The sequence below is a fragment of the Apodemus sylvaticus genome, chromosome 10 (genome assembly GCF_947179515.1).
Source record: "Apodemus sylvaticus chromosome 10, mApoSyl1.1, whole genome shotgun sequence".
Classification (NCBI taxonomy): domain Eukaryota; kingdom Metazoa; phylum Chordata; class Mammalia; order Rodentia; family Muridae; genus Apodemus; species Apodemus sylvaticus.
The window spans coordinates 5,732,228-5,755,199 of NC_067481.1; the positions used below are offsets into that span (position 1 = coordinate 5,732,228).

General features: G+C 46.0%; 1 protein-coding gene across 1 annotated transcript; it reads left to right on the plus strand.

The window, feature by feature from the left end:
- Positions 1 to 896: 896 nt before the first annotated feature.
- Positions 897 to 11,179, plus strand: LOC127695198 (alpha-N-acetylgalactosaminide alpha-2,6-sialyltransferase 1-like). Its single transcript, XM_052197161.1, has 9 exons — positions 897 to 1,012; positions 7,510 to 7,996; positions 8,791 to 8,959; positions 9,051 to 9,222; positions 9,800 to 9,938; positions 10,264 to 10,367; positions 10,563 to 10,652; positions 10,739 to 10,838; positions 10,988 to 11,179. The coding sequence occupies exons 1-9, from the start codon at positions 897 to 899 to the stop codon at positions 11,177 to 11,179; spliced, it is 1,569 nt and encodes a 522-aa protein (XP_052053121.1).
- Positions 11,180 to 22,972: the final 11,793 nt, after the last annotated feature.

The following is a 22,972-nucleotide window of genomic DNA, read 5'->3' on the forward strand; positions in this document are numbered from 1 at the left end:
CTGTCTCGAGCAGCCTGGCACACAGAGGCTGTTTTCTTCACTATGACATGGGGGTGAGAATTGTTTCTAGATCCTTTGGGGATAGGTTCCATAAGCACCTTTAAATATGTATATGTATCTGTGTAATGTGTACATTATATGTATATATATGCATATATATGTATATGTATATATATATATGTATATATATATATATTGTGTGTGTGTGTGTGTGTGTGTGTGTGTGTGCATGAATGTGAAGGAACATACAGAGGGCAGAAGAGGGCAGCAGATCTCCTGGAACTGGAGTTGTAATTGGTCGCAGGCTACCGCATGGGTGCTGGGAACTGAACCTGAGTCCTCTGCAATAGCAGCCTATGTTCTCACCCCTGGAGCCTTCTCCCCAGCCCTCTACAACAACCTCCTTGTTAAGCCTAATGATCCCTGGATGAGAGCAAGTCTCAGACATGCTGCTTCCCGGTGATATTCCAGTCACAGCCTCAGAGAGGCTAAACACCCCCAATGGTGACTGTGTGGGGTTCCTCCCATGAACACACGAGTGTGCTGGATGCCTCTGCTTCTCCCACTTATGGATGAGGCTGGAAAGGAAATGACCAGATAAAAGCGAGGCTGATTATGACAGATACATGGTCTCATATAGTTTCCGGAATTTGGCTTCAGAGATGTAAAAAAAACAAAAAAACAAAAAACTTGTTTGAATAGGAGTTTATCTTCCTTCCATCATGACAGCTTAAAGCAGTACTCCACCCCCATTCATGCCCTGTGCTCTCCAGGCAGCTCAGAGTCACACTAAAGGGCAGGGCTCCGTCGCCCTCCCCTGAACGAGGAGGCCATCTGACTGCTGCTGTCAGAAGCTTGCTCTCATCATACATGCTTCTAGGGACCAGCCGCCCACCATGAAGAGAAGGTGTGGAGGACTTTGCCAGAGGCAAGCTTTCCTGCTTCTGACTCTGTTGGCATTGCTTTTCATTCTGCCCTCCTTTATTAAGAAGTCAAGCACAAAGGATTCCAGGTAAGAAGATGCCAGTGCTGTGACCCCCAGGAAAAGCCCCTGAGGGGAGGCCTGAGGAGCCCTGAGCCACCTAGAGGTTCCATGTGTGTTAAGGTCAGGGGTCTCATAGAGAGCCCTGGAAGGAGCTGGTGGTGTGGACCAAGGTGCCAGGGACACCAGGAGGCTTGATTGCAAAGGCAGGCAAGAGGTGGGGGTTGGGGGTGAAGGGTGGGGGATGGGATGGGAAGCAGGCAGGAGTTGGGGACTCTGGGCTGAGTCCACAGAGGGCAGGCAGACACAGCACAGGCAAGTTACCCCCATGGGCTGGTGAATATTAGGGCAGCTGAAGTGCCGCTGGCTCTTACACTCTACTCCCCTAAACCCCAAGCACAGACCTAGCCTGTGGGTTTCCAGTGTCTCAGAGGCCTTCTCACCCTGAAAAGTGAGTCAGAAAAGTTAAGACTTGCCAGGCAGTGGTGGCGCATGCCTGTAATCCCAGCATTCTGGGAGGCAGAGGCAGGCGGATTTCTGAGTTCGAGGCCAGCCTGGTCTACAGAGTGAGCTCCAGGACAGCCAGGGCTATACAGAGAAGCCCTGTCTTGAAAAATCAAACCAAACCAAAAAAAAAAAAAAAAAAAGAAAAAAAGAAAAGAAAAGTCCAGACTGCCCACTGGTGGGGTGGAAGGGCAGGGAGCCTCCACATCTGCGCCCCACAAGAACTTCTAGACTGTTTTTGCACATCTCTAGCAGTGACGCCATTGAGTTTTACAGACTCAATCAATGAAATAGCTTCTTTTTCTTTGTTTGTTTTACTGCTCTTGACATTTGAAAACAATATATTCATTCTCTAAGAATCTGGGGGGAGAGTTCAGAGAAGTTGGGTCTGACTGAGCCAAGTAGGTAGAGTGCTTGCCCAGCAAGAACCAAGTCTGATTGATTCCTGGTATCAAACTAGGATGGTGACACATCCCAGCACTGGGGAGGCAGAGGCAGGAGGATCAGGAGTTCAGCTTCATCTGCATAGCAAGTTCAAGGGCAGCCTGAGCTACAGGAAACCTAGTTTAAAAAAATCAGAGAAATGAAGCAGGAAGTGGGGTCTCCCAAACTCTGTGTATTGGTCAGGGTTCTCTAGAGTCATAGGACGTATGGGTAGTCTCCATATACTAAGGGAATTTGTGGGTGACTTACAGTCTGTAGTCCAACTCCCAATAATGGTCAGCAGCAGCTGTAAATGGAAGTTCAAGGATCTAGCAGTTGCTCAGTCCCATAAGGCAAGCAGGCAAAGAAGAGTCTTTCTTCTTCCAATGTCCTTATGGAGGTCTCCAGCAGGTGTGGCTCAGATTAAATGTGTGTGCCACCAGCCTAGATCTGGGACTTGTTTTGTCCAAGATGAGCTTAAATTCAGAGATCTCCCTGAATTTAATCTTAATAGCCACTATGCCTCAAGATCTCCATGCTGAGATCCAGGTCAGAAACTTGTATCTCCCAGCCTCCAGATTAGGATCAGAGGTGAGCCTTCCAATTCTGGCTTGTGGTTCATTCCAGATAGTCAAGTTGACAACCAGGAACAGCCACTCCACTCTGTTACTCCTTAAGACCTGGGTGTGCACAGAAGTCGTCACACTGCAGCTGAGGCTTCTGTGATCTTTCTGTGCACCAGGCCCTGTTCTAAACCCTTGAGGTACAGGTTCTCACTCCTTGTTATGAAGACGACAGGTGGCTAAGGTGAGTGACTCAGCAGTAACTACACTGCCCTGCCTGTCACAGGGCTGGGATTCAAACCCCGGCATTTCCATCCCGGAGTCTGAGTTTGACGCCCATAGGTTACACAGCTGAGGATGACCTTGAATTTCCAGTCCCCCTACGTCTACCACCCAAGTGCTGGGATTGTAAGTGTGTTGGCTTAGGAACACTTTTTTTGTTTGTTTTTGGTTTTGCTTTTGTTTTTCGAGACAGGGTTTCTCTGTGTAGCCCTGGCTGTCCTGGAATTCACTCTGTAGACCAGGCTGGCCTCGAACTCAGAAATCCACCTGCCTCTGCCTCTACCTCCCAAGTGCTGGGATTAAAGACACGCGCTACCACTGCCAAGCTTTTCATCTAGAGGATAAAAAAGATAGATAGATAGATAGATAGATAGATAGATAGATAGATAGATAGAGGAATACTTTTTAAATTATGTGCCTTTCCTTTATGGTCATTAGATTGTGACGGAGAAAGGTTGGTTCACGCTCCCCCCAAATATGCAAAACTTTATGTCTCCTGCTAATGTCTCTGTCCCTTGGTTCACTAAGCTTCAGGAGTTCATTTAGAAGGTATTTATTTTTGCCTGTGGTATTGTTAGGGTCTGATCATCCAAAACAACCCAAGCTGGCACACGAATCCAGCAAAGCAGGATCTTTATTTGAATTAGGAGGGAAACAGCAACCATTCAGGGACAACAGTGCAGGCACAGGAGCTGATTGCATACTTGATGGTTATTTTAGTAAGTATTTAAGCAGAGGGCAAAATTGTATTGTATTCAGACCGATACTGATCAGTCAGGGCAACAGAACAGAAGCAGGAGCTTAACTGGGACTCCAAGCCAGAATGGTACAAACTACAAAACTACAAACATCTGTGCCACGTTATCCCACCAATCAGGATTTAGGGATGGGGACTTCCTCAGGAACAGGCCTTTGTGCCTCACTTATTGTGAGGCATTGGTTGTGTTGTTCAACTCTGGTGGGGTGACACGCAGACCGTTCATGTCTCACCTTGCCAACCAGGATGTAAGTTACCGGTGTACATGACTCTTTCTGCCAAGCCGGTGTCAGTTATCCAGGGAGGCCCTGGGAGTAAAACCTTATTCGACCCCAATTCAAAAATGGAAGTTTTCTTCAAAACAGCTTCAGTTTGGTTCCTTCTTACAGTAAGAAGATGTGTTTGTGTCTGTTGGGGACTCTGAGACAAGGTCTCTCTGTGTATCCCTGGCTGTCCTGGAATTTGCTATGCAGACCAGGCTAGCCTCAAACTCACAGAGGTCTATCTGCCAGCCTCGGCTTTCTGAGTACCAGGATTACAGGCCTGTGCACTTACGGACCTCTGTATTACTTATTCATTTATTTATTTTTGTCATTTGAGAGATCAGTTTCAAATATGCATTTCAGGTGACAATGACTGTCACAGTGTCAGGGCATCCCTAGAACAACATGGGGATGTGAGAGGGGCTTGGAGGGCTCCAGGGATGCTAGAAAGAAGATTCTAGTAGGAGTGGTCTGCAGGAGAATCACTCCAGAGCCTCAGACCCAGTCACTGCCACATGCACCTGAGCTAAGGGCTGGCAAACAGCTTGGTGCCACTGCTGTCTAGGTACTTCTGAAGGTTGAATGTTGATGCAGCTGCCCATTGTGTAACACAAGAAAACAGAACTGTGCTGTTCTGTCCCAGGTTTTCATGGCCTAGGGAGGACTGGAACAGGAGCTTAGTGCCTCCCTCCTTCACGAGAAGTCAAGAAGTGGAACACATACTCCTGGATATGTGTTTGTAGACAATGATGTTGTCAGAGCAGTGTGGGAGCAGGTTCCTGAAAAGGACTCAAGGTTCTGCAGAGCAGAGGGATTTTCCCAGGAAAACCTCAGATATTGACTGTTGAGGTCATGCCAGCAAAAGGTGGGACATCCAACAGGCTGACTTATCTTCAAGGCAAGCAGGAACATCTCTGTCTAAGCCAGGTTGTGATGTATATAACCTGAAGAAAGGCTTGGAGGAGGAGAAAGGGCTGTGGAGGAGGTGTGGCTCAGTGGTAGAGCACTTGCCCAGCATCTATGAGGCCTTGGGTTTGATTCCAGCCCTGGACAAAGGAAGAAGGGAGTGGATAAAAGGATAGATGGACAGACAGACAGAAAGACAGACAGATAGTAGATTATAGACAGATAGATAGATAGATAGATTTGTAGATAGGTTGATAGATACATAGATTTACAGATAAATATGTTGATATATTTATAGATAGGTTGATAGATTTATAGGTAGATAGATAGATAGATTGGTAGATAGTTATGTTTATAAGATACATTTAAACAGAGAGAAACACACAGAGAGAGAGAGAGAGGTAGACTGAACATAGGCAGAAACACAATGTCCCACTATATAACCCAGGATAGCTTCAGACCCATTGATGATCCTGCCTTAGCCTCCCAAGTGCCGGGATTATAGGCATGCACTACCACTCAAACCTAGAATGAGTTTTAATCAGCTGAAGTGACTGTGACCTGAAGCATGTTCAATACAGTGAATATAATTAAGTTCCAAATGATTGACAGAGCAAACAGTTGCTGTGGAGAGAGGTCTCTGGAAGAGAGAGAGTCTAGGAGGCTCTGTGGAAAGCTTCAAAGACAGTATGCAGTTTGGGTGAGTGAGCAGTAAATGGGCGGCAGGGGAGGGAGAGTCTATAGAGAATGGGCCACATAGAAATCTCATCAGCCTTCCTCAGTGGGGACGTCTCATCCCCGCTGTGGAGGGCGTCCCTGCTAGCCCAGGAGAAAGGTGGGGTCAGGGGATGGTGGCAAAGGACTTTTAGGGCAGAAAGGCAGCTTCCAGAAGGCAAGGGTTTGGACCATCCAGAGCAATAGATAATCAAGGGCAGGGGTGGAGAGATTGCCTAAGCAGCTAACTCTGGCAGGAAGTGCTGAAACTTGAGCCACTGAGGCCCAGGGAGGGTCTGGGACCAGAAAGATGTGAACTTCAGGAGGTAGTTTAAGGGAGTGGTAGGAGGAAGAGGGGACACAAAGGTGACTACAGGTTTTACAGCTTGGAGGGGTCACCATGCTGCTGCTGGGACAGAAGAAGGAAAGCAGCAAAAGTAAAAACCAGATAGCAATAGACTAGTGGGGTGGGGCAGGCCATGACCTCGAGCGCTGGGGTGCTGTGTCCTGAGTCTGTGGCCAGCAGTCACCACTTAGAACCAAGACCCAAAAAGAAAGGAAAAGCTTTGCAGGGACTGGGGAGATGGCTTAATTAGCCAAGTTCTTGCCACTTAAGCATGAGGCTCTAAGTTCGACTCCAGCACTCATGTAAAATCCAGGCATGGTGGGGAGTTCTCAAAACCCCGGTGCTGGAGAGGCAAAGAAAGGTATATCCTTGAAGATCAATAGCCGGCCAAGCTTACTTAGCAAGCTCTAAGCCAATGATAGACTCTGTCTCCAAAACCAAAGAAGATTTCTAAGGAAACACCAGAGGCCAACCTCTGGTATCCACATACACATACACACACACACACACACACACACACACACACACACACCTACACACACAGATAATTCAATAAAGTTTAAAATGCCGAAAGGGAGCTCTGAGAGATTTACATTGCTTTACAAGGCTCATTGGGAAAGTGGCGACACCCGTTTTTATGACATGTCAATTCAGAACCAGAGTCATTTTCTACGTGATTTTGATCTTTACAACTGTACAAGACACATGTTTGCACACCTATTCAAGGATGGAGGATATGAGATCCGTAAAGGTCAGTGATGGTCCTACCCAACATGGAGGCTGCAGAACACAGGGATTCTGGCCGTGGGTGACATTTTTACTCCACTTCTTTCTGGCAAGCTCTTAAGAGATGCAAAGTCTATCAGAAGAGAGCAAAACATGTCGCTAAAGACCATGAGGGACTTGGTGTTTATTAGTCTGCTGTTGTTAGTAATGAGGAGAAGCTGGACACTTGTTACAGAAGAAAGGGGGATAGTTACATCAAGTAAGGGGCCTGCCAGAAGATCCTGGGGACAGGAGCATTTCTGTGGTGTCCAGAGGCCACTTCAGCAAGCAGGGATATTGCAGTCTAAGGAGGCAACAAGCCAGGATCTACTCAGGAACGAGAGATTCATGGGAGACTGAGCAGACCTGAACCCAAGAACGACGGGACTTCTGAGTTTTATTCTGTTTGTGTGTAAGACATGTGCAGATGGTAAAGTTATTGGTGCACAGACGTGAGGACCTGAGTTCAAGTCTCAGCACCCACAGGCACCAGCCTGTAATCCTGATGTTCAGAGGATCAGTGGGGTATGGTTGGCCAACTACTCTACTCAAGTCAGTGAGCATCAGGTTCAGTGAGAAACTCTGTCTCATAAAAAATGTGGAGGATAAAACAGGAAAACATGTGGGCTTGCAGGCACATGAATGGCTGTATTTGTGGTGTATTGTTTTTTGAAATACGGAAGTTGAGGATTCAAACCCATGTGTGCTGCCAGGTGGTGGTGGCACACGCCTTTAATCTCAGGACTTGGGAGGCAGAGGCAGGCAGATTTCTGAGTTCGAGGCCAGCCTGGTCTCCAAAGTGAGTTCCAGGACAGCCAGTGCTACACAGAGAAACCCTGTCTCAAAAAAACAAAAACAAACAAACAAACAAACAAAAATCAAACCCATGTGTACATCCTTGCAGAGTAAGCGCACTAACTCACTGAGCCATCTCCTCAGCCTGCTCATGATGTTTGTGACCGGTTTATATAACATGCAGCCTTTATCACGTGTTCTCTGTCCAGGTACCAGTTTATAGAGAACAATGAATCAAGTCTGCAGGAGGTTCGACAAAAGGCCAAACACCAAGGACCCATAATGTCACTTCAGGGGGAGACAACTTCCCTCAGGACAAAGGAGGTGGACCTGAAGAAACAGGAGAGAGAGGCAGCCAGAGGAGAGCGAGGAGAGGGGGAGAAGAGGCAGTTGCAGCCTGTAAATCCAGCACCAGAGAATCCTCAGAGCAAGGCGGAGCCAGCTGCAAAGATGCCCATTCCAGAACGTGTGGACAAAGTATCGAGAGCTACAGGAGCACCGTCAACAAGGCAGAGACCATTGGCCACAAGAGCTGTCCTACCCGAGGAGAAGGTGGTCCAGGCCACCCCCTCCCCTGCCTCTTTCCCACACCCCACCACACAAAGAAGACAAATGCTGAAGGCCTCGGACTTCAAGTCTGAGCCTCGGTGGGATTTTGAGGAGGAATATAGCTTGGATGCGGGCAGCCTGCAGACGGTGAGTCTGGACCTTCACTGTGCTTCTGTACTATGCCACCATCCCAAGCAGCCAGGCTCAGCTTTCAGTCATAGCCTTGACCTTCCTGTGCTCGGCCTGACGCTGGCTATTGGCCCATCCTTCCTCCTTAGAGAAAGTCAGGGAGGAGAAGAAAGGTCCAGAATCAAGGTCTGGATAACTCAGAAAGTTGTGGCTGGAAGGGATTTGTCCGGGAACCCTCGAGGAAGACCTGGGGCAGGTCAACATTCAGTGAGAAGGGAGTGTGGCCAGTTCTGGGGTCCAGAACAGGATTCCTTATTCTATGGTCATGGGACACAGACAAGGAGACACAGCCTAGGGCCCAGCTGCCCCCCTCCCAGAACACTGCCACCCCTGGAAAGGCCACACAGGAACCTTCACTGTCCTCCAGGCTGAAAAAAAACTGCAAGCGCTCAACCCCATGTCACCTCCCTAATCCCCTGCCCAGATGGAAATACTGAAAACCTGCTCGTGTATACACGCAGAACAGGGTCTGCATCCCAACAGAACACTGCATGCACATGTGGCCATCAGAATTGTAAGGTATAGCTGTGTAGGAGCTGAGGGGACACGTTTCCTGGGACCAAGGTGGACCCAGTTATGGAGAGTTAGGAAGTCAGACCATGGAGTCCAGAGTGAAAGAGAGAGTAGGGGGCACAAACTTTCAAACTGCACCCCACCAGCCCAGCGTACGTCATCAGGAGCCCACCCAGCTCCTGGCTCATGGTTTCCTGGGCTGCTCCATTGCCTGATCTTACCTGTCTTCCTGCACATAGACCTGCCCTGACTCTGTGAAGATCAAGGCTTCCAAGTCACCATGGCTAAAGAATATCTTTCTGCCCAATCTCACGCTGTTCCTGGACTCTGGACGCTTCAGCCAGAGCGAGTGGAGCCGTCTGGAGCACTTCGCACCTCCCTTTGGCTTCATGGAACTCAATCAGTCCTGTGAGTCCCTACCTCAGGGCAGAGGGTGGTGGCTTCCTGCCTTGGGTCAGCCTCCTTCCGGGGCTCTGAATGGAGCCCCGCCCTGTCCCAGTGGTACAGAAGGTGGTGACCCGCTTCCCGCCGGTACCGCAGCAGCAGCTCCTCCTGGCCAGCCTCCCCTCTGGGTTCTCCAAGTGTATCACCTGTGCTGTAGTGGGCAACGGGGGCATCCTGAATGATTCACGGATGGGCCAAGAGATAGACAGCCATGACTATGTTTTCCGGTACGTTCTCTCTCCATTGTGTGTCGATATGGGCTATTCTGGGAGACCCAGTAAGTGTCCTGTGGTGGGTTGAATAGGAATGGCTCTCAAAGACTCATCAAGGTGAATGCTCGGGCCCATGGGAAGTAGCCTGATTAGGAGGTGTGGCCTTGTTCGGGTAGGCGTGGCCATGTTGGAAGAAGTGTATCACTGTGGGGGTGGGCTTGGAGGTCCACATTCAAGCTATGTCCAGTGTGACACAGTCTCCTGCTGCTCCCTGTGGATTAAGATGTGGCACTCTCAGCTCCTCCAGCGCCATGCCTGCCTGTGATCCACCATATTCCTTCCCTGATGATGATGGACTAGACCTCTCAAACTGTAAGCCAGCGCAATTAAATGTTTTCTTTATATGGGTTGGCATAGTGGTCACAGTGTCTCTTCACAGGTATAAAACCCTATCTAAGACATGTGCCCCTATCTTTATCTAGGAAATGGAGTGTGTCTACAATTCCTGCCCTCTGATTCATCTTTCTTACATATCTCCACAAAAAATGTCTCTCCTCCACTTAACATCATCTGGTTCGATCTTTCTATGCAGACTGAGTGGTGCCGTTATTAAAGGCTATGAACAGGATGTGGGGACCCGGACATCCTTCTATGGCTTCACTGCCTTCTCTCTGGTCCAGTCTATCCTCATTTTGGGTAGTCGAGGTTTCCAGCATGTGCCTCTGGGGAAGGTGAGAAGCAAGGAATGGGCGTGGCCATACAGCCCTTTGACAGGGGAGACCAATGACTGCCAGTGGGCGTGGCCACACAGCCCCAGGGAGACCAATGAGTTCGAATGGGCGTGGCCACACAGCCCCTAGACAGCTGAGACTTATGAGAGCCTTGTTTGGGCATGGAACCTGCCTCATCCCAAGCTCTGTTCACACAAGGGCAAGAGCAGTGACAACACCTGCTCAGGCCATGGGAGAGCCAGGGTTGCGAGTGAGAGGCAGGCCACCCTCAGCCCAGGCTCCTCAAGGCAGTTCTGGACCACTCCCATTTGTCTTTGGTCTTCAGGATGTCCGATATCTACACTTCCTGGAAGGCACCCGCGACTATGAGTGGCTGGAAGCCATGTTTTTGAATCAGACCATGGCAAAAACCAAACTTTCCTGGTTCAGGTACCCACTTCCCTCCTCCTGCCCCCGAATCCCCAGGCATACTGAGAAGTGAGTGACTGACTTCAAAAGGGATAGTAAGGTAGGACTTCCTCTGTGCCACCTGGAGAAGGGATGGCACTCACGCTGTGACTGTGACTTGGCCTTCAGCGGGCCAGGTAGGAGAACAGGGCCTGAGAAATCCATCTCTGGCCACAGACACAGGCCCCAGGAAGCGTTCCGGGACACCCTGGACTTGGATCGCTACTTGCTCCTGCACCCAGACTTTCTCCGTTACATGAAGAACAGGTAAGGGCAGGAAGCCCACAGAGGGGCCGTGGGCCGCGCATCTTTTGCTGGCTCCTGACTGTTGGGAATCTGGGTATTCTGAACAGGTTTCTGAGGTCAAAGACCCTGGACACTGCCCACTGGAGAATATACCGCCCCACCACTGGCGCCCTCCTGCTGCTTACGGCCCTTCATCTCTGTGACAAGGTGAGGCTGCAAACCTCTGACAGGAATGGGGGTGAGCATGTACACCCAAGGGATCTGTATCCAGAGCCCTAGGGCCAGGACCAGGACAAAGGGACAGACTGCCCCAGGAGGCAGCTCCTGCAATCCGGCTCCTCCTCCATTTTCCATAGGTGAGCGCATATGGCTTCATCACAGAGGGCCATGAGCGCTTCTCTGACCACTACTATGATACATCGAAGAAACGGCTCATCTTTTACATAAACCATGACTTTACCTTAGAGAAAAAGGTCTGGAAGCGACTGCATGATGAGGGCATCATCTGGCTGTACCAGCGCCCACAGAGTGACAAAGCAAAGAACTGACCAGGGCCTAGATCTGGGGTCCCCCTCGAGCCCTTACACCACAGGATGTAAGGGTTCCTCAGATGCTCCTACCTGTCTCCCGGGACTGAGACCTGCTCCATACACTTCAAAAGTCTCAATCTACAGAGCAAGATCTGCCAGAACTACACAAAGAAACCCTGTCCACAACAAAACAACAACAAAACCCAAAAGGAAAGACAATAAAAGGAAAGTAAAATTGAAAGTAATGCTTTACTTTAAAATAAATAAAATCAGCCAGGCAGTGGTGGCGCACGCCTTGTATCGCAGCACTTGGGAGGCAGAGGCAAGTAGATTTCTGAGTTCGAGGCCTGTCTGGTCTACAGAGTGAGTTCCAGGACAGCTAGGGCTACACAGAGAAACTCTGTCTGGAAAAAACAATACATACATACATACATACATACATACATGTATACATGTATACATACATAAATACATAAATAAATCAAATCAGTCAAGTTACTTCAACAGGAATAAGGAAAGATTCCCAAAGGCCAGCACCACCCACAAAAGCACTTTAACCTCACAATGTGATTTCTTATATATTGAGTGAGTAGGCTGAACACATCCAAGGCACTGCGGAACTTCAGAGTGAGCCCTCTGAATGCTAGTAATCTTTTCTTGTGAGTGTGTGTGTTTGTGTGTTTGTGGGTTTGGATGCATAGCTGTGTACATGCACAAGATTACAAGTTTTCAGGAGTTCAACACCAGCCTTGGCTGCACAGCAAGTTCAAGTTTAGCCTGGGTTACAGGGAGACTGTCCCACAGCAAAGGACTCCCCAGAGTGGAATTTTGTGTTAATTCAGAGATGATGATGTGGCACCGTGAGCTACCACTGAACAAGGGGACTACCCTCTGACCCTGCTTCCTTGCCCCGTCGATGCCAAGAGCACAGGAGACATCCACACTCCTTGATTTGCTACTCTATATTTTTCAGCATCCTTAATATTTTTTATTTAGGCTTACATATCTTGTGTATATATACAAATGCTAAATTCTGAACTCCAAGATCTGGTTGCCCCAAATGAGAAGATTCTCGCATATACCAGCCCTTGCTGCATAAACCTTGCTCCCCAATTCAGAACTAGATAAAAGTGGCTACAGACAGTTACTGGGGAGAAGGGATGAGTGGGGTTCAGTTACCAGGTAGAAGGGTTACTCCAGAAGGAGAGGAAAACCAAGAAGGAGAGAGGATGGAGGAAAAGGGGGAGAGAGAGAGAACATGAGGACAGGTGGGGTCTTTAGACCAGGAGCATGAGTCTGAGTGCAATGCCCTCTGAGGAGGGACTGATGGAGCAGAAGTAACCCCAGTGAGACTCACACAGCAGGAACTTGCAGAGTGCAGCTGGGGAATTAATAGTCTAGTGTATATAAAAATAGATTAAGGGTAATTCACCCAGGAATTGTGCTAAAGTTGATTAAAAGACAATCCATAGGACTCTGCCTTGTTTACTAGGGGGCTGACTGGGTCATATATAGCTAATAGAGTTATTAAACATTTAAAGATACCATTTACAGGACAATAAGTGCCTCTTCTGGACTGAGATGAAATAAGATACATTTCAGGTTTTAGAAACAGCTCTGACGTGGCTTCCAGTACTAAAACTTCCAGATGTATCAAAAACTTGTCATCTGTTTGTCCATGAGAAAAACATTACAAAAGGAGTTCTAACCCAACCTTTGGAACTATGCCCTGTGAGGTACCTGACCTGATTGGTCCCTGTAGCCACAGGATGGCCCACCTGTCTAAGGGCTGAGGTAGCTACTGCTTGTCTAATAACAAAACAAACAAACAAACAAACAAACAAACAAGTTAACTCTGGATCAAGATCTTATAGTCAATGCACCTTCATCGTTAAGACTCTACAGAAGGAACACCAAAATGCCAACATTTTGGGCCCAAGCCAGATACGACAGCCCCAACAGCAGAACTGATTGATCTGACCTAGGCTCTCAGATGGGGAAAAGGGAAGTCCACCACCATATAGATGGATAGTTGCAGGGGTATATGAAGGCAAATTCATAGGCCACCATAATTTCTCATGAGGCTTTTGTTATATTCCTAAGAACCACAACTCCCAGCACCCCATTACCTGCTCCTTGGGCAGGTGGGGCTTTCAAGATAATTTTGGAGATTACATTCCCTCCTTCAGTTGTGTCTCAGATCAAATCCTCAACTCTATTTTGGGTCTTTGTTTATTTTTCGATCTAATAACCATCAGCTTAATGGTACCCAGACTGGGATTATCATTTAGTTACTGTATCAATGATGTAACAGTCATTGTAAATTAGTACAAGCAGCAGGACCAATGGCACTGTGATGGCTGACATCAGACTTACTGTCTAGAACAACAGGCTACTGGTCTCCTTGTTTTTTTTTTTTGTTTGTTTGTTTTTGTTTTTGTTTTTTTTGTTTTTGTTTTTTGTTTTTTGTTTTTTTTTTGATTTGGTTTTTCCAACAGAGTTTCTCTGTGTAGCCCTGGCTGCTCTGGAACTCACTCTGTAGACCAGGCTGGCCTCAAACTCAGAAATCCGCCTGCCTCTGCCTCTGCCTCCCAGAGTGCTGGGATTACAGTTTGGTCTCCTTTTTATACTCTTTCCTAATACAGTCAGATTACAATCCCTAATGTTTTGTTTGTTTGTTTGTTTGTTTTTTACAGAAACAACTTTTAAAAAGCCATATGATAACTTTTTCTGCATTAAGCAGGTCGAGTGCCCTATCATAAAGCAGAACTATTTTGTTTAATGAATCTACACATTGACAAATCTGGGCCCACTTTTCTGGTATGTCAATTGGCCTGTAGGTAGCCACTTTCCCCCTATGCTAGGTGAAGTGCTTGGCAGCTCTTCTCTGCACTCACCCCCTAAGTGCAATCGGACTGCTTGCATCTGCTTTTGTTTTTCCCAATTCACTGCCCTGTAGCAAAGGAAGGGCGTCCCCTCCCCTCCCTCCTTCCCCTAGCCATTGGAGAGGACTCAAGGATCCACAGGTGCCAGCTCCAGTGGCCCTAGACCAGCACTCTCCCAGAAAACCAGGTGCAGCTGGTGTCTGTGCTTGGGGTAGAGAGATTAGAGTCCCATACTTAAATCATAGGGGGAAAAAAAGGACAATTAGAGACTAAGACATTTATGGCCAGCCATAAAACTAGTACATGATAGCTCCACTAAAGATAACCTCTAGGTCAGAAGAATCCCTCTTTCAGCATCAAGGTTTCCACCCTGCCAAATGGTATCCTGTCTGAATTATGACTCACCTAACCTGCCTTCCCTCCCCCTTCACCCTGAACCTTCAAAGAATTCCTAACTATTCTGACTATTCTGTATATAAAGTGCCTAACTCTCAAGCTCGGGGTCGCACTCCTGGCCTACATCATGAGATGGTTTGCGAACCTGGTTGAGACTCTCGAACTACACTACAGTGGTCTCTGCAGTTCTTGAGCTCTCCTGGGTTTCCTACAAGGAATCGGGGCATTACACGGGGAGTTATTTAATCAATTTTACTTGACATTTCAGCCTGTTGGGCGAGGGAGCAGGGTGGTGCAAGGAGAGGACCAGAGGCAAGTGATGGCATTCTTCTCTGTAACTACTTCCAGCTCACATTAGGGCACTGATGCCAGGGCCCAGGAAGGCTGAAAGGCAAGTCAAAGGCTGAGCAATGCGACATTTATCAGAAGCATCTACTGAGCTGGCCAAGCTGAAGAGACAGGGCGCAATCACATAGGTTGGACAGGTTTGCATCAGCTTTCAGCAAGTCCAGGGTTCAGCACTTTGCAGGCACAGGTGCTCCCTGGATGGAGCCTGTCAACAAGTGAAAATCTGCTGAGACAAATACAGACTAGGAAAGATGTTAAATTTTCCTTGTAATTGGGGAAGAAGAGGAATCCCAAGACCAGGGGGAAACCCCATTCTCAGAAAACTTTGGTTGTAGATAACTGGAGTCCAGTTGAGCTGAGGCAGGTGGATCAAAGTTTTATCACTTCTTTGATTCCCTGAAGGTTACATGAAGTTTTACTTTACTAAAAGGAGATTATGGCATCAGGGAGCCAGGTAACTCCACAGCCTTCTGTGTACAGCCAGCCAGGAGAGAGAGATCTCCCAGCAGGGCTTCCATTTCTGAGCACAGAGGTGAGATCTCCACCTTCTGTCTGGAGGGGACCAGCTAGGAGCACACAGGGCATAAGATCCTCAGTGGAGCAGCTGGGACAGAAGTCTTCCTGCTGCCATTTGCACTGGGGAGCCTGGAGACTCCACAGCCTTCTGAGCATAGCCCACCAGGAGAGAGAGATCTCCCAGCAGTGCTTTCACTTTTGAGCTCAGAGGAGTAAGGACACAGGCTTACAGGCACACAGGAGGAACAAACTACAGACAGAGACAACAATAGCACCAGATGGTGAAAGGCAAGCACAAGAACCCTACCAACAGAAACCAAGGCCTCATGGCAACATCAGAACCCAGTTCTCCCACAACAGCAAGTCCCGGAAACCCCAACACACTGGAAAAGCAAGAGTTGGACTTAAAATCGTATCTCATTATGCTGATAGAGGGCTTCAAGAAAGACGTTAAAAGTTCCCTCAAAGAAATACAGGAGAGCATCAGTCAACAGGTAAAAGCCCTTAAAGAGGAAACACAAAAATCCCTTAATGAAATACAGGAGATCATGGGTCAACAGACAGAAGCCCTTAAAGAAGATAAACACAAAAATCCCTTAAGGAATTACAGGAAAACACAAACAATCAAGTGAAGGAAGTGAACCAAACCAACCAGGATCTAAAAGTGGAAGTAGAGACAATAAAGAAATCACAAAGTGAGACATCTCTGGTGATAGAAAACCTTGGAAAGAATTCAGGAGTCATAGATGCAAGCATCAACAGAATACAAGAGATAGAAGAAAGAACCTCAGGTGCTGAAGATACCACAGAAAACATTGACTCAACAGTCAAAGAAAATGCAAAATGCATAAAGCTGGTAACCCAAAACATCCAGGAACTCCAGGATACAATGAGAAGGATTGATTTCCAACTTAGAGGGCCAGTAAATATCTTCAACAAAATTATAGAAGAAATCTTCCCTAACCTAGAGAAAGAGATGCCCATAAACATACAAGAAGCCTTTAGAACTCCAAACAGAACTCCAAACAGAACAGAAATTCCTCCTGGCACATAATAATCAAAACACCAAATTCACTAAACAAAGAAAGAATATTAAAAGCAATAAGGGAAAAGGGGCAAGTACTTTATAAAGGCAGACCTATCAGAATTATACCAGACTTCTCACCAGAGATGATGAAAGCTAGAAGATCCAAGGCAGACCTTATACAGACCCTAAGAGAACACAAATGCCAGCCCAGGCTACTATACCCAGCAAAACTCTCAATCATCATAGATGGAGAAACCAAGATATTCCTTGATAAACCAAATTTACACAAAATCCGTCCACAAATCCAGCCCTACAAAGGATAATTGATGGCAAATGCCAACACAAGGAGGGAAACTACACCCTAGAAAAAGCAAGAAAGTAATCTTCTTCCAACAAACCCAAAAGAAGATACCCACACAAACATAAAAATAACATCAAAAACAACAGGAAGCAACAATCACTATTCCTTAATATCTCTTAACAACAATGGACTCAACTCTCCAATAAAAAGACAGAGACTAACAGACATATTTCTCATGTAAATCTTCAATTTTATCAGAACATGTTTGTAATTCCCATGTCAATTAATTTGGTAATATTTTTTATGTCTACCATTTTATGTGCATTATTTTTCATGATAATCTTCAATTTTAATGTCTTTCTATATACTTCCTCTATTTTATCAGAAATGTTTTCAATGTAAATCTTTGATTTTATCACAAATGTTTCTAATTCCACCTTCAACTAATTTAGAGTTTTTATATCTCCCATTTTATATGTAAAATTTTCCATGAAACAGTCAATTTTAATGTGTTTGTCTATATATTTCTTGAAATTTACCTGAAATATTTTCCATGTAAATAAATCTTCAATGTTATCTAAAAATGTTTATAATTCCACCTTCAATCAACTTAGAATTATCTTTATGCCTATCATTTTATCTATATAATTTCCCTGATAATCTTTAATTTTTGCATGTTTTTCTATATATTTCTTCAATTTTATCAGAAATATTTTCTATGTAAATCTTCAAGGTTATCAGAAAATGTTTATAATTCCACTTTAAATCAGCTTAGGAATACTTTTATGCCTACCATTATTATAAAATTTTCTATTCAAATTTTCCATGATAATCTTCAATTCTAACATGTTTTTCTACATTTTTCTACAATTTTATCAGAATTATTTCCCACGTAAATCTTCAATTCTATCATAAAATATTTCTATGCCATATTTCAACTAATTTAGCAATGTTTTACATGCCTATCACTTTACTCTTTAATTTCCCATGAAAATTGTCAATTTTAACGTGTTTATCTGAAATATTTTCCACGTAAATCTTTAATTTTATCATAAAGTGTTTTTACTTCCCTTTTCAATAAATAAAATGTTTTATTACAAAAAAAGGAGATATATTAGCATTACCACTTGTACTGGCTGGTTTTGGGTGTCAACTTGACACAGGCTGGAGTTATCACAGAGAAAGGGGCTTCAGTTGGGGAAGTGTCTCCATGAGATCCAGCTGTGGGGCATTTTCTCAATTAGTGACCAAGTGGGGAGGGCCCATTGTGGGTGGTGCCATCCCTGAGATGGTAGTCTTGGGTTCTATAAAAAAGCAAGCTGATTAAGCCAGTAAGTAACAACCCCCATGGCCTCTGCATCAGCTGCTGCTTCCTGACCGGCTTGAGTTCAGGTCCTGACCTCCTCTGGTAATAAACAGCAGTGTGGAAGTGTAAGCTGAATAAACCCTTTCTATCCCAACTTGCTTCTTGGTGATGATATTTGTGCAGGAATAGAAACCCTGACTAAGATAAATTGGTACCAGCATAGTGGGGTATTCCTGTGACAACCTGACCATGTTTTGGGGAGGACTGTGGAAGGCCTTTGGAACTTTGGGCTAGACGATCCATTTGGTGTTAAGAGCTCTGTGGGATGTTGTGTAGGAGCTTGGAAGATAATGTTGAGAACAGCATAAAAGATGGAAGCCTGGCTTGTGAAATTTCAGAGGGAAGATTAAAGACTCTTATCAGGGCCATGTTTTGATTGAGAAGATTCCGTGGTTTTGGTTAGCTGGGGCTGAAGAATCAGCTGTGATTAACAAGATACCAGAACCACTAAAGCAAACCTTTGTGTTACTGGGACTATTGATGCTGGTTAGCTGGAGTAAAGAAATTAGCGGTGATTAAGAAGAGACCAGCATCACTGAGGTGAAATCTTCTGGGAAGTGTTTTCTGAGAGCACAGAGGCTGTGTTCTAGAGATAGCCACAGTTGTACTTTGCTCTCTGGCTGGACTTGGTACTGTGTCAGAGTCACCCAGGTGGTACTGGTTTTAAAGGTATGATGGGGGCCATGAAGAGCAGCTGAGGCTTGGTACTGTGAGAGGCCAAGGAAGGCCATTGGTGAAAGTACAACCTCAGTTGCAATTGATGGCCCAGGACTGAAAGGGTCATGCATAGGAGTTAAGGCTTGGCACCATGAAGATAGCCTATGAGAGGCTATCGGTGAAGCCTAGTTACAGCAGAAGACCCCAGCATATTGGAGATGAGATGACCACCAAGAACAGCAGCAGCAGTGGAGAACAGACAGCTGGAGCCTAGAAGACAAGCTGGGTGATACAAAGGGCAGAGCTGGAGAAGTGATCCAAGCCCTTGGAGGAGCCCAGAAGATTTTGAGTTGATCCCAGACCTTGAACCATTGGAGTTTGAGTTTTGCTTTTGATTGACTATGCCCTGATATTTTTCCTTCTTGAAGGACGAAAGTATTTTAGTGGAGTCCACAGTAAAGAGGCTTTGAATTTTTAAGACCTTGAATTTTAAAAGATATTGGACATTTTAAAGGGATTGAACTTTTAATATGTAAAGACTGTGGGACTTTTAAAGTTATTTAGATCTTGGGGATGAATAAGAATGTAAGGTTTTAGGCTTAACAGTGATGTGTTTGTGTCTCAAGTTGACAAGGGGTCAATTGTACTGGCTGGTTTTGTGTGTCAACTTGACACAGGCTGGAGTTATCACAGAGAAGGGAGCTTCAGTTGGGGAAGTGCCTCCATGAGATCCAGCTGTGGGGCATTTTCTCAATTAGTGATCAAGAGGGGAGGGCCCCTTGTGGGTGGTGCCATCCTTGGGCTGGTATTCTTGGGTTCTGTAAGAGAGCAAGCTGAGCAAGCCTGGGGAAGCAAGCCAGTAAGGAACATCCCTCCATGGCCTCTGCATCAGCTCCTGCTTCCTGACCTGCTTGAGTTCCAGTCCTGACCTCCTTTGGTGATGAACAGCAATGTGGAAGTATAAGGTGAATAAACCTTTTCCTCCCCAACTTGCTTCTTGGTCATGATGTTTGCACAGGAATAGAAACCCTAAGACAGTTACCCTAGGTTCTCATGATCTTGATGACTTCATTGGGAGGATATATCCCGGGGCAGTGTTAGTCTCCCAGGCCCAAACGATGAGAGGCTCTCCTGTAGAGGAGGAACTTGGGGGACTTGGCTGCCTTGTCTAGGCAAAGTGGGGCAATCAAATCTTCAGTGTCCTGCTTGTCCACAATTTAGGCAGGGTCCTGGTAGCAGGTGAGGATGGAAAAGTTCTTCCCAGTGGTTAGAATAACCACAACCCAGGTAGTCTATGCCCCATTGTCTTCTTTGGTGGCCACCTGTAGGAGGTGACATTTCTGCCCATCACAGGAAACCTGTTGAATAAACATTTTAAATGCCATATTCAGTGAATCTCTAAAGAGTTTGAGGATCAAAATCTCTTAAACTCTTTATGTTCTCAGAACTGTGCTTGTAACTATGCTAGGTTCAAATGCAAGTTGTTTACAATGAGAAGCTAGAGTTTAATCCTTTATGAGGTGGCTGATCATTAAGGTGCATGTGTTAACATTTTTAACAGTTCATAATAAATTAGTAGCTCTTATAAAATTAGAATTTGCTTTTTTGTCCCCTGGTAGATTTAGCCTTAAAAAATAATAATTGTTAAATTGTTAAGAGTTAAATACTCTTTTAGTATCAAAATAAAACTTTAAATCAGAAACACAGCCCATGGGGACACTGGCAACCTTACCTTCCTGGTGGACCATTGCAGAATATCACAGTTTCTTGTATGACTCAGTTTATCAAAATAGCTAAAGTCTAATATGTTTAGCAAAGACAAGGAGGTAAGCCATATGTTCCTAAATCAGCCTCTGTGAGCCTGAATAGTCCCTAGGTAGGGAGAGGCCTTTGATAGGCTCTTTGTCAGGCTTCTTTGTCCCTGTCTTGCTGTGTCATAAAATAGGAATATCCATGTTTCTAATGATTAGTGTTTGGTGCTCATGGCTGTGGCCCTATCGAAGTAGAAGTTTCTGGTTGTGTCATGTGATACAGACTCACATGGTGTTTTGCTGAGGTAAGACCCATGGGAGGACACATGATTTTTGGAGAGAATATAAATCGGTCTCAAGGGACAGAGTCAGGGTGCTTGCATAGCCAGCCTTACAACACTGTTGGTCTCATGTCTTCGTTTCTTTGAGAGAGGCATGGCAGCTTCTCCAGGCATCCTGGATGGTTCTGGTCACTCCCAGTGACTTGTGCCCATTTGGCAGAGGCCTGGTTGTTTCTGGTAGATCATGCCACCACTGGTGATTGTGCTTGGTTTCCTGATAGTACTAATCTGGGTTTATGGTTGCCAATTATGTTAGTCTGGTGTGTATAAAAAGCAAAGCCCACAAGGCAATATACGTCTTGCCTTGGTCCCATCAGGGGCAAGGATACATTCTGTCATACTTCCTCTCTACGTAACTCCTAGCTGCATGTGATCAAGCATATAGCCTGTGTAGCTGAAGCACCAAAACTTGTTTGTAGAAGAAAACACACAGCCTGAATTGTGCATTGTTGTGGGGCCTCAAGAAAATCTAACACCCAGACACACCAAGCTTTCTTCTTTCTGTCTTTTTTTTCTTTCTTTCTTTCATTCATTCATTCATTCATTCTTTCTTTCTTTCTTTCTTTCTTTCTTTCTTTCTTTTTGAACTTTTTGGTTGTTCCCCTCCACCCCCCAAGACAGGGTTTCTCTGTGTAGCCCTGGCTGTCCTGGAACTCACTCTGTAGACCAGGCTGGCCTCAAACTCAGAAATCTGCCTGCCTCTGCCTCCCAGAGTGCTGGGATTACAGGCGTGCACCACCACCACCCTGCTAAGTATTCTTCACCAGAGAAACTTGATTGATTTGAAGAGCAAAGTGAGCAGCCAGCGATGCAGTGCAGACTCAGGAGCTGATACTTCGACCCAACTCTTCTGGGTGAGCAGGTTTTAAGCTCCAAAACCACAAGTAACAGGTGTAAGTAGGCATCACAAGATCTAAACTCACAAGCAGTGGACTATATGATTATACATGAGGGTACAATGACAGGCTGGCTACTTACTAGTAGGTCTCCTGAGTCATGAATTCAGTGTTTGGATCTTGGTAGGAATAGGGGTGAGGAGTACAGCAGAGTACATTTGTGTACGTGCTTAGGAGTGCTGGAGGGGGGAACAACTCGGGCCAGATCCAGGACTTTGAGTTGGCTCACCCCAACATCTACCATATCTATGAACTGCTGGAGCATGTGAAAAAGGCCAATCCTTTGGGGATGGAGATCCAAAGCTGCAGGATCTCCATGACACAGGGCAACATCAGGCTAGATAAGAGGAGTCCTGTGAGGATCCAGGATGGGTAGCATAGCAGAGCCCAGAGATGTCATACCAGACCAATGGCTCATGCAATGAACATTTGCAAATAAAGCTCTTTGGGTAAATGGACTACACTGCAGCTTCCATAGCAAGATTTTGTTTGTTTTGTTTTGTTTTGGGGTGAGGTAAGGTTGAATATGGAAAGATAGGGAGATGAGTGGAATTGGACTACATGAGTGAGAGTCAGAAAGAATCAATAAAAGGTTAGAGAGGAGAGGGAGAGAGCCAGGAGTTTAAGATAAAAGAGGGCTTATGTTTGAAATACAAGGGTTGTTGAGAAAGAGAAGCTGGGAATGGGGAAACACAGGGGCTGGAGAAGAATAGAGAATCTGCAGCCTCTCCGCCCCTCCCCCTCCCTAGCCTCCTAGACCACTCCCTCCCCTCTTTGAGCAGGGCTGAGAAGAGCCAGTGTGGGAGAGAACCTGTTTATTCAGATTGATGTTGGAGTGAGAAAGTACCTGCCCCTGTACCCCGCATCTGCCCACCATGACAAACAGGCAGGTAGGCATAGGGGTAGACTTGCAGGTGCCAGCATTTGAAGAAGTCGTCATTGAGGCTTCTTGTCCCTCTGTGTGTACCACCTTCCACATTGTTGGAGACAGGGCCCCTCTCTACTGCATACACCAGGCTAGTTGGCTTGTGAGGTTCTGAGGTTCCTTTGCCTCCATCTCCCATCCTGCTATAGAATCACTGGGTGGGCAGGCATGGGCTACCCTGACTGGCTTTGCATAGGTGCTGGGAAACTCAACATAGGTCCTCGCAGTTGTGCAGCAAGTGTTTTACCCACCATGCCTTTCCCCCAGAACTCTATAGGCACCAATTTTGTGAAGCTGTCCATTGACCCTGAATGAAAGGAAGTCTCAGACACACAGATTTCTGGTGAAGTTCCAGTCACAATTTCTGAGCACCTAAGAAACTTGACCCTAAATGGCAACTGT

What these genes read in the sequence shown, in the direction of transcription:
- LOC127695198 (XM_052197161.1), top strand. Translation starts at nt 897, where the DNA reads ATGAAGAGAAGGTGTGGAGGACTTTGCCAGAGGCAAGCTTTCCTGCTT. An exon ending in CATGGAACTCAATCAGTCCT is followed by an intron (nt 8,960 to 9,050) that starts GTGAGTCCCTAC and finishes GCCCTGTCCCAG; the next exon opens with TGGTACAGAAGGTGGTGACC. An exon ending in ACCAAACTTTCCTGGTTCAG is followed by an intron (nt 10,368 to 10,562) that starts GTACCCACTTCC and finishes CTCTGGCCACAG; the next exon opens with ACACAGGCCCCAGGAAGCGT.